The sequence below is a fragment of the Narcine bancroftii genome, chromosome 5 (assembly GCF_036971445.1).
Source record: "Narcine bancroftii isolate sNarBan1 chromosome 5, sNarBan1.hap1, whole genome shotgun sequence".
NCBI classification, from domain to species: domain Eukaryota; kingdom Metazoa; phylum Chordata; class Chondrichthyes; order Torpediniformes; family Narcinidae; genus Narcine; species Narcine bancroftii.
This window is the reverse complement of record NC_091473.1, coordinates 213,072,602-213,083,142: the sequence shown is the minus strand read 5'-3', so window position 1 is coordinate 213,083,142 and position 10,541 is coordinate 213,072,602. Positions and strand designations below refer to the sequence as shown.

The following is a 10,541-nucleotide window of genomic DNA, read 5'->3' as shown; positions in this document are numbered from 1 at the left end:
TCCATGTGAATTTTCTTCCAGACATGAGGAGTGTGTGGTTGGGGCGGTGAGGGATCCATTGCCTGATTCCGCAGTCACAAGTCCCCACTGGAACATCATGGGAGACCTGGGAAAGCTGGGGTTCAGTGTGCATCCCTGTCCTTTCATCTGCAGAGGCTCCACCAAGAACATCCAAGCATGGGACAGGAGCTGCTGTGTCCGCAATCAGGAGAAGCCGCAGACGGTGGTGATTGCAGCTCAGCATACCTTCCTTCACCCCTTTGCATGCTCCATCCACATTGCCTGCTACCCAGAATAGTGCAAGACCCATCACGCCCCGAACGCTCTCCTCTCCCCACCCCCCTCTTGTTGGGATGAAGGAACTGGAGGGCGAAAGGGTGCATACACAGGCCCTTCCATGCAGCCATCTGACTTCTGAACGTACGCCAGCCCCATGTGCTCACATGACCACCCTTTCCATTCGAGGCCATGGTGATATTGTGACTACTCTTCCCCATGACCATATTATGATCACTCATACACACAGCCATATTATGATAATTTTTCCTTGCGTCCATATTATGATCACTTCCCACAGACTACACATCAGAGGGAATTGAAGGGATGGGTCCTACCTTGGGCCAGCCATGAGAGGGGAGGCGCTGCTTGTCCTGCAGGATATCACCCAGACCGGGTTCCATCTCATCGTTGAGGAATCCATCCTGCGTCTCGTCCCGGGACGTGTTGAGGGAGATCATGCTTTCCTCATCATAGGTCTTTGAACGTGACAGAACCTCGGCTACAGGATAAAAGAGGATTAACAAGGGCAGGTGGTGTCAGCCATTTGATCGCGAGATGGCAGCCCTTTAGCCAAACTCCTTCCTGCCTCCTGCCTGTCAGGTTCCCCAACCCGCCAAATTTTTCTTCGGCCCATCCCTGGACCTGACTCCCTCTGAACCTTTGCTATATCTACACCCATCTCCCTCTAAACTATCCCAGTGCCCCCTGACCTGTCCCAGCACCCTGTCCCACCTCTGCAGACCCCACCCCCACCCTTGTGATCCCTGACACGTCGCCTCAGGAGATGGCCCACTCACACTGCTTGCCGTCAGGGTCCTTCTCGCCATCGCTCTCCTCCGAGGAGCTGGGGCAGGAGTCGCCCAGGGAAGACTTGTCCAGTTCGGAGTCAGATTCCCGGTCAGGAAGGGAGGGGGGTGGGCAAGGGCTGGCGCCCAGGCAGCAGGGGGGCAGACGTAGGGGTGAGGGGGAGTGGGCGGGGGTGGAGCACAGGGAGCCAGGGAGCTGGGCCTGAAGGTGGGCCCGGAAGGAGAGGCGGGGGTCGGAGAGGAGATGGGCGTCGGTGCGATTGATCCCATGCCAGGCTGCCCCCTGCAGCAGCTCCAGGTCATGGCGGCCGCTCTCCCACCAGCCCGGCAGCTCAGGTGAGGGTGGGCATAGACGCAGGTGCTCCTGCAGCTGGGGGTGGGGCAACACCTGCTCCCGCACCTTGCGCAGCAGCTCGATGCGGTACAGGGTGCGGCTTGCCCGCTCCTCCGTCACCTGTCTCACCAGCAGGCTACTGTCCGGATACTCTGGGGGGGATGGGGAGAAGGGGTGGAGAGTAGGAAACAGTAGTGGGTAGGTTGGGGGGGGAAGTGGAGGAGGCAAGGGGAGGGAGAGGAGAAAGGTGGCGTGGAAGGAAAGAAGGGGAGGGATGGGGCAGGGAGGGAGGGAGGGAGGGATGGGGCAGGACGGGAGGGGTTGTGGGTGGGACAGGGTCAGGAGGGAGGAAGGAAGGGGTGTGCCACGGAGAGAGGGGAAGGGGAAAAATGAGAAAGCAGTCAACAACACTAATACACAGGTCCCACCCCCACAAAATCTATCTCAGACACCACTTTCCTCCCATATCCTCCCTCCCTCCCCAGGGGAAGACCCCTTGTGTCTCCCCCCTTCCCCTAGGGAAGCACCCCCTCTCACCTTCACCCTCTTCCAGGGGTAGACCACAAACGCGCCGACACATGGCCATGAAGGTCTGCAGGTATCGGGTCAGTGTACGGTCACTCTTACGGTGCAGCCGGGCGATGGCACGGAATCGGTCCCATTGGTATAGCCGGGTCTGGGGGTCAAACTCCACACCGAAGGTTGACACCACGCGGTAGAAGTCCGTCTCCTCCCGTCCCGTCCATCTGGGAGGAGGGGGAAGGTTGTAAGTCACTTGAGAATGGAGAGCTGTGTGCATTATGTGGCCCCAGACTTAGATAGGTTCAGGGGTCCAGCGTTGTGTGTGTCCAGACTGGGGAGGGGTCAGCATTGCAAGGAACTAGACTGGGGAGGGGTCAGGGATCAGCGAGGGGGTGCCCTGCTCACAGATACACTAACATCCCTCTCCTCAAACACTTTCTCCCCCTGCACCTCCCGTATCTCCCTTATCCCCATGCACCCACCACCCTCATCCTCTCCCCACCCACGCCCTTACCCTCTCCCTTGCACCCTCCCATCTCCCCCTCACTCCACACTCTCCCATCTCCCCCTCACTCCACACACTCTCCCATCTCCCCCTCACTCCACACACTCTCCCATCTCCCCCTCACTCCACACACCCTCCATCTCACCCCAAGCACTCTTCACTTTCCTCCTCTCCTCAAGCACTCACCCCTCTCCCCATATGCCATCTCCCCTCTTCCACTCACTAGCCTCTCCTTTTTGCAATTCCCCCTTTCATAGCCAATCTCTTTCCCTGTCACCATTCTCTCTCCTCCCTCTCCACACACCATCCTCCTGTTTCCCCCCTCCCCTACATCTTCCCTTGCACCCCTTACTTCTGCTGCCTCTCTCTCCGTGCGATCTCCTTCAGTTTAAAGGCTGCCTCACACCGCCGCCTTCTTCGGTCCCCTCTCTCTGCCGCCTCCATCTTCTGCTGCTCCTGCTTGTAGCTGCGCTGATAGGCGGTGACCAGGCGCCTTAGACGAGCCGTAAGTACTGATGGAGGTGGCCATGACCTGCTCAGGTTGGACAGACCCACACCTGCAGGGGGGCATAGGCAAAAGGTCAGAGGTGGGTGCAGGACAGACCCCAAAACAGTAAGGAGAGGGGGCAGAGAGCAGAATCAGTGGGGTGGGTTGCAAGAGGGCAGGACAGTGTGGGGACTGGTTCGGGAGGAGAGAACAGGACAGTGAGATCAGTATGGGATTGATCTGACCTGTGGGGAGAGAGTGGGATTAGTGTGGAGATTGATCTGGGATGTGGGATCAGGATGGGGATTGGCCTGGCTGTGGGGAGAGAGCAGGGTAATGGGATCTGTGTGGGGACTGGTCTGTGGAAGAGAGCTGGGCAATAGGATCCATGTGGGATCTGGTTGGAGGGGAGAGAGCAGGGAGTTGGATCAGTGTGGGGACTGATCTGGGATGTGGGGAGAGAGCAGGGCAGTGGGATCATTGTGGGACCTGATCTGTGGGAACAACTCACTGAAGAGGGCATCTTTGCGTCCATCACCATCTTCACCATCGACCAAGATATCTTCATCCATGGTCATTCCATCAGCCTGTGGAAAGAGGTAAAGCGAGGCCAACCATTACAGATAGGATCCATCCTGGGGGGGGGGGTTTTTTTCATCACCCACATAGCCAAGGATCGCCTCAGTTCTCCACACACCTGTGTCGAGAAGTTTCAGTCAACTCACATACATATGGCCGACAGTTCAGTCACACCTGTGTATCAGTATTAGCATGGCTACTCATCATAGGCGGATCCAACACACATTTCCTCTTGCAAATAGTTGCCCGCCTCCCTCAGGGTGGATATCAATGCACCTTCACAGGTTTACCTGTACAATTACTGGCTTCTTGGGGGGGATGTCACCACACTGACCTGTGGCTCGTCTTAGGCACCTGGTCACCGCCTATCAGCGCAGCTACAAGCAGGAGCAGCAGAAGATGGAGGCGGCAGAGAGAGGGGACTGAAGAAGTCGGCAATGTGAGGCAGCCTTTAAACTGAAGGAGATCGCACGGAGAGAGAGGCAGGAGAAGGGGGGCAAGGGAAGATATAGGGGAGAGGGGAAACAGGAGGAGGGTGTGTGGAGAGGGAGGAGAGAGAATGGTGACAGGGAAAGAGATTGGCTATGAAAGGGGGAAATGCAAAAAGGAGAGGCTGGTGAGTGGGAGAGGGGAGATGGCATACGGGGAGAGGGGTGAGTGCTTGAGGAGAGGGGGAAAGAAAAGAGTGCTTGGGGTGAGATGGGAGGGTGTGTGGAATGAAGGGGGAGAGGGTAAGGGGTGGGTGGGGAGAGGATGAGTATGGTGGGTGCATGGGTATAAGGGAGATATTGAATGGTGTCTCTCAGACCCCATCTCAGTGGTATACCTGTACACTGATCGGTGACTCTCAGTTCCTCTCTCTCAAGGGAATAGGGGATATCTGTACACTGACCTTGTCTCCCTCAGTAGGATACCTGGACATTGAATGGGGTCCCTCCTTCCCTCTGTGAGAATCCTGTGTGAGTCTCCTTGCACTAACAATTGTTCCCTCCGCCGCCAACCGTAACTGCACCACCCTCACAGGCTGGGTTTAAGACCAGAACTCACGTCATCATCACGGTGTTCCCTCCCGAGAAGGATGGGCTTGTATTCTGGATCCTCCAAGTCCCTCTCAAAATCACCACTAGAAGAAAAAACACAGAATTCAGCCTAATTCCAATTGGGGAAAGCAGGGTGTGAGAGATGGGAAAGCGGTTGGAGAGGGAGAGGGGTCAGGAGTGAGAATCGGGGGGGGGGGGGGGGGAAGAGAGAGAGAGAGAGGGTGTTCAGGGGCTCGAAGCAGGGGGGGGGTGGGTGGGCTGCTTGGGAGTGCGCAGTGGCTCAGGGGCGCGAGATGGGGGTTCCTTGGGGGCTCAAGATGGTGGGGGGTGCATGGGAGGTAGAGGGGAAGATTTGGTAGGGAAGAGGCTTGGAGGGAGGGAGGCTGGGGGGCGGGAGTGGCTAGGGAGGGGGGCTGGAGTGGCTAGGGAGGGGGGCGGGAGTGGCTAGGGAGGGGGGCGGGAGTGGCTAGGGAGGGGGCGGGAGTGGCTAGGGAGGGGGGCGGGAGTGGCTAGGGAGGGGGGCGGGAGTGGCTAGGGAGGGGGCGGGAGTGGCTAGGGAGGGGGGCGGGAGTGGCTAGGGAGGGGGGCGGGAGTGGCTAGGGAGGGGGGCGGGAGTGGCTAGGGAGGGGGGCAGGAGTGGCTAGGGAGGGGGGCGGGAGTGGCTAGGGAGGGGGGGCGGGAGTGGCTAGGGAGGGGGGGCGGGAGTGGCTAGGGAGGGGGGGCGGGAGTGGCTAGGGAGGGGGGCGGGAGTGGCTAGGGAGGGGGGGCGGGAGTGGCTAGGGAGGGGGGGCGGGAGTGGCTAGGGAGGGGGGGGCGGGAGTGGCTAGGGAGGGGGGAGGGAGTGGCTAGGGAGGGGGGCGGGAGTGGCTAGGAGGGGGGCAGGAGTGGCTAGGGAGGGGGGCAGGAGTGGCTAGGGAGGGGGGGCGGGAGTGGCTAGGGAGGGGGGCGGGAGTGGCTAGGGAGGGGGGCGGGAGTGGCTAGGGAGGGGGGCGGGAGTGGCTAGGGAGGGGGGCGGGAGTGGCTAGGGAGGGGGGCGGGAGTGGCTAGGGAGGGGGGCGGGAGTGGCTAGGGAGGGGGCGGGAGTGGCTAGGGAGGGGGGCGGGAGTGGCTAGGGAGGGGGGCGGGAGTGGCTAGGGAGGGGGGCGGGAGTGGCTAGGGAGGGGGGCGGGAGTGGCTAGGGAGGGGGGCGGGAGTGGCTAGGGAGGGGGGCGGGAGTGGCTAGGGAGGGGGGCGGGAGTGGCTAGGGAGGGGGCGGGAGTGGCTAGGGAGGGGGGCGGGAGTGGCTAGGGAGGGGGGCGGGAGTGGCTAGGGAGGGGGGAGTGGCTAGGTAAGGGGGGTGGCTAGGGAGGGGGGCGGGAGTGGCTAGGGAGGGGGGCGGGAGTGGCTAGGGAGGGGGGCGGGAGTGGCTAGTGGAGGGGGCGGGAGTGGCTAGTGGAGGGGGCGGGAGTGGCTAGGGAGGGGGCGGGAGTGGCTAGGGAGGGGGCGGGAGTGGCTAGGGAGGGGGGGCGGGAGTGGCTAGGGAGGGGGGCGGGAGTGGCTAGGGAGGGGGGCGGGAGTGGCTAGGGGGTGTTGAAGGAGCAGAATGAGGGAGAAGGTGGGGGAAAAGTGGAGGCAGCAGGGTATCGGGATCTTTGAGCAGGGCCATGCAATTTGTTCCTACCTGTCAGCCAGGTCCCCGAAGACATCAGTGCCCCTCTGCTCAGCAGCGATGGCCTTGTCATCGGGACGCCCAACCTGCTGCAAGAAGCTGAGGGCAGGGTCAGCACGCATGGTGTTGTACTTCTCGTAGCCTGATGGAGAAGGAAAGAGGAAAAATGTCAGAACTGCACCCTTAACCCATCCTCCCCACAAGCTGCGCTCCAACCTCTCCCCATGCACACTCACTTACCCTCTCCCTACAAACCCCCTCACCGCTCCCTGTGCACTCATCCTCCTGTGGAACTTGACCTATATGTTCTCCATCCCTGCACTAACCCTCTCGTTCCCTCCATTTCCACCCTCTCCCCACTCATCCCCTCCATACATCCCCCATCTCTATTGTTCCCTCCATCCCCACCCTGTAGTTCCATCCATCCTCACCCTTTCCCTTTAGTCCCCTCCATCCCTGTTCTCCCCTCTCTCGACACCACCCCTGCCCTCCTCCCTCTCATCCCCACTCTCACCCCTCCAGCTACCCTATCCCTGCCCTCTCTTTCTAGCTCCCTCCATCCCCCTCTAGTTCCCTCCATCCCTGTCCTCTCCCCTCTGGTCCCCTCCATACTTTCCCTCTCCACTCTCCCCAATCTAGTACCCTCATTCCCCCTCCCCTGCCCCCCATCCATGTACTTCCCCATCCCCATCCCATCCCTGCCCCCCACATCCTACCCCGCCCTCCCACTCCCCCTTCTATCCTTCCCTTTCCATTGGCCCGGCTTTTACTCCTGGCTCCTGTGCCTCCTTCAGTGATGGGGGGGATGTTGGGAGCTGAGCATCAATGGTGGTGGGGTGGGGAGAAAATAAAAAACAGGACAGGGAGCGACAGTAAGTAGTAGGAGCTCAAGCACGTCCCCCAAAGGCACAGCTGGACAGAGTTTGCATCAGAGATTGGTAGGGCTGTGGGACCAGTGTGGATTACAAAGACTGAGTGGTGCTGGGACGAGAGGTGAGAGGATGGGAAGCAGAGGGGGATTACTCACCGTGTTTGAAGACCCCAATCAGCAGTGACTTATCAGCCTCCAGGTCCCACCACTCAGCTGGGATCTCCATCCCATCCACTTCCGGGATCCAGACATCCACCTCACTGGGGAGAGGCCAGAGGATGAGACGGGTGAGTGGGGGCACAGTGGGACACGCGGCGGTGAGGATGTTGGGGGGTGCCGAGAAAGGGTATACGGGAGTGGAGAGAGGGCATGCTGGGGGGGGGGGGTTGGTGTGGTGGGGATCCACAGGGGGTTAGGGATAATGCAGGCAGGGGTTAGGGAGGGGGCATGGGCAGGGAGGGAGGGTGGTGTGTAGGTAGGGGGCGCATGGGTGGGGAGGGAGGGAACACGTGAGGGGGAAGAGGTATACAGGGAAGGAGAGGGTTCACGTGGGAGAGGGAGGGCAGGTACAGAGGGGGATGGGAGGGCAGGAAGGGGAGAAGGGAGGGAGGTGGTTAGAAAAAGGGGAGTGTGGGTGGGTAAGAAAAAGGTGAAATGGGCGAGTGAGAGAGAAGAGTGTGAAGGGGTAAGAGAGGTGGATTGGGGGTAAGAGAGAGGGGAATGAATTGTTAAGGAGAAGTGAAGAGTGTGGGGGGGGGGGGGGAGACTCAGAGAGAGGGGAGGGGTCACCGGGGACTGATCTCTGCGGAAGGTTATATCATGAGGAGCCTTCGTGGCAGGGCTTGTGGAATGTGGTGGTGGGGTGGGGGGGAGGAACTCACTTGATCTCTGCCCCGTCCAGCACCTGATCCGACTGATCTCCGATCACCTCCTGCTTCAGGTAGTACAACATCCGCACCCTCAGCAGCACCCTGGGAAGATGAATGCATGGGGTGAGGGTGTGATACCCTGCCCACAGGGTCACCCACTCCCCCCTACCCAGCATCAATGAGGGCTCTCTTCCCCTGCTCCACAGAGAGGGGTCTCCCTGAGCCTCCTCACTGCACCCCATCCCAGTGAGGGTGTCTCACTGCCTACCCTCCATCACAGTGATGGGGGTCTCCCGGCGGCCCCTTTCTCAGTGAGGTACGTCCCCTGCCCCCTACCCCACATTGTGAGCGAGGTCTCCCTGTGTTATCTCCCGCAGTGAGGGGGTTCTTGCTGCTCTGACAACCCCGCAGGGGGGGGGGTCCTCCCTGCTCCCCTTCTCATCTCATCTCCCTCCCCCTCCCCTCCTGTTCCCTACTTGTTGCAGTGGTGTTTGAGGTGCTTCTTGTAGCTGTCGTCCTGCAGCAGCACCTCAGGGTTACACTTGCGGATCCAGTCGGCCTTCTGAACGTCAAACCCACTGCTCTGGCTCTTCATCTTCTTCCCCTTCCGCCCCCGTGGGACCGGGGCCGATAACCCTGGGAGAGAGAGAGAAATTGCATCAGAGAACTGTTCCCGCTACAGGATAAGTGGGAGGGGCCAGTGAGGTGGCAGAGGATGGGCAGGTAAATAGAAAATCTATAAAAGTGATCTATAAAAATTTGTCTTATTCAGCTTTTTATCAAGAAACCAAACAACGACTCTCTTTCGGACTTGGACATACGCCTCTCCCAATCTGAACTGACCCAGGTATACAGAGACGGAACTTGTGCACGGTGCTTCCGGTGTGGCCTGCTCCAGGGATATGGAGATGGAAACTGTGCACGGTTTGCCTGGTATAGTCTGTCCCAGGCATATGGAGATGGAACTGTGTGCATGATTCTCCCAGTGTGGTCTGACCCAGGGATATCAGGATGGAACTGATCAAGGAGACAGTACTGACTTGAGAATGGGTTTGGGGTGAAATGAGTACCAGAGTGGTTCTGCAGCTCCTTGGTCTGCCCATTCTCGGTTGGGGTGATGAGGTCCCAGATGAAGCCCTTGATCTTCTCGTCACCACGGTAGTGGAGCAGGCAGTAGACCAGGATGGTGCGGCAGATCACCTCCACATCTCGCTCTGACATCCTCCGCTTGAATCGCCCATGAGCCAGAATGTCCTTCCAACGGCCCCAGCTGCAGAGGATTAGCGAGAGCGTTACTGTGTGATGCGATCCCACCGAGAAGGGCGTGGCACAGAGCAATCCCACTAAAAGGATCTCGGCACAGGCCAAATCCACCATGCATTCGAGAATCACCGCGCATTCTGAGCTAACCGTGTCCCTTACTCACCCATATACGAGCAAGTTCTTCTCCACCCTGAAACACTCGGTGCGCCCATAGCCATGCCTGCGCTCGTGGGACCTGCGTGCCCGCGGCCGCTCATCACTCTCACTGTCCATTTCTGAGAAGTCCACATCCTCATCCTTGGTCGTGTTGAAGGGGCGGGTCTGTTTACGGACTCGTGGAGTGTCGATTACCAGGTTATTCTGTGGGTCAGGATGGGGTCAGAGCTCATCACCTTGCAGAGAGTTAAGGTCGCCATGACAATATAAGGACTGCAAAAGTCTCTCATCCCAAACTGGAGCAGGAGTAGATGAGGCCATGGTTGAGGTTGATCCTGCCGTTGACTTAGCACCCCCTCACTCTCTGTTCCCCTGTTCTTCAGACATCTCTCCATGTCCCTCCTCATCTCTGACCCAGACTTCCTGAACCTGGAGGCCATGACCCCAGTTCTGGACCCACCCACCAGTGGGAACAATCTTCCTGCTTCTACGTAACCTATCCCTCCCATTGTTTCAAACATCTATGTGAAGCTCCCCCTCTTCCCTTCGAACCTCAATGAGTCTCATCCCAGGCAACTTCATCTCCATTTGTGTGCTGAGTCCCTCATCTCCAGATCCAACCCTCTCCCCAGCCAGTCAGTCCTCTCTTGAGTCAGGATATCAGTACTGCTGTAGGGGATGTTGGGGAGACAGGTTGGGGACGAGATCAGAGTCATATCCTGGAACAAGCCCTTCAGCACAATGCTCCCTGCTGTCCCAGCAGGCCTGTGATTGGTCCGTCTCCTTCTCAGCCTTTTCCTCCTTCTAACTGTCCACATCTTCCAACTATCCCACTCGATTCTTTCCTCCAACAGCTGGATATGTCCTACACACATATCATCCTCTGCATGAAAAAGGTGCCCCTCAGGTCTCCTTTATATCTCTCTCCCTCTCATCTTAACCCTATGCTCTCCAGTTTTAGTCTCCAAAAGAGAAGGTGACTGCCAACCTTATCCACACCCCTTCATGGGCTTTATAAACCAGACTTACCCCTCAGCCTCCTACACTCCAGGGAGAAAAGTCCCAGTCTGACCAGTCCCTCCAATCCTGGGAATATTCCAGGGAATCCCCTATGCATCCCTTCCAACTTGAGGACGTTTTTCCTGTAGGTGGGTGACCAGAAATGCCCCTGACTCTCCATGT

The 10,541-nt window shown here is 58.9% G+C and overlaps 1 protein-coding gene and 1 non-coding gene across 7 annotated transcripts in view; both read right to left on the bottom strand.

The window, feature by feature from the left end:
* Nucleotides 1-12: 12 nt before the first annotated feature.
* The window catches only part of chd8 (chromodomain helicase DNA binding protein 8), a 62,033-nt gene continuing 51,504 nt past the window's right edge, over nt 13-10,541 (bottom strand). For 5 of the 6 annotated variants that reach the window (XM_069941083.1, XM_069941082.1, XM_069941086.1 and 2 more), the window contains 12 exons: nt 9,367-9,563; nt 9,011-9,210; nt 8,417-8,576; nt 7,953-8,042; nt 7,228-7,331; nt 6,213-6,342; nt 4,560-4,635; nt 3,445-3,520; nt 2,799-3,003; nt 1,957-2,165; nt 1,077-1,571; nt 13-778 (listed from right to left, as the gene is read on the bottom strand). In XM_069941083.1, coding sequence (XP_069797184.1) covers nt 579-778; nt 1,077-1,571; nt 1,957-2,165; nt 2,799-3,003; nt 3,445-3,520; nt 4,560-4,635; nt 6,213-6,342; nt 7,228-7,331; nt 7,953-8,042; nt 8,417-8,576; nt 9,011-9,210; nt 9,367-9,563 — 2,142 coding nt within the window. In that variant the 3' untranslated portion in view covers nt 13-578. Of the gene's footprint in view, nt 779-1,076; nt 1,572-1,956; nt 2,166-2,798; nt 3,004-3,444; nt 3,521-4,559; nt 4,636-6,212; nt 6,343-7,227; nt 7,332-7,952; nt 8,043-8,416; nt 8,577-9,010; nt 9,211-9,366; nt 9,564-10,541 lie in introns of those variants that run through there. The other variant, XR_011358307.1, reaches the window with a different exon arrangement.
* On the bottom strand, nt 3,610-3,724 carry LOC138765622 (small nucleolar RNA U6-53/MBII-28). The gene has a single exon (XR_011358609.1). It is a non-coding gene; the product is annotated as a small nucleolar RNA U6-53/MBII-28 (small nucleolar RNA).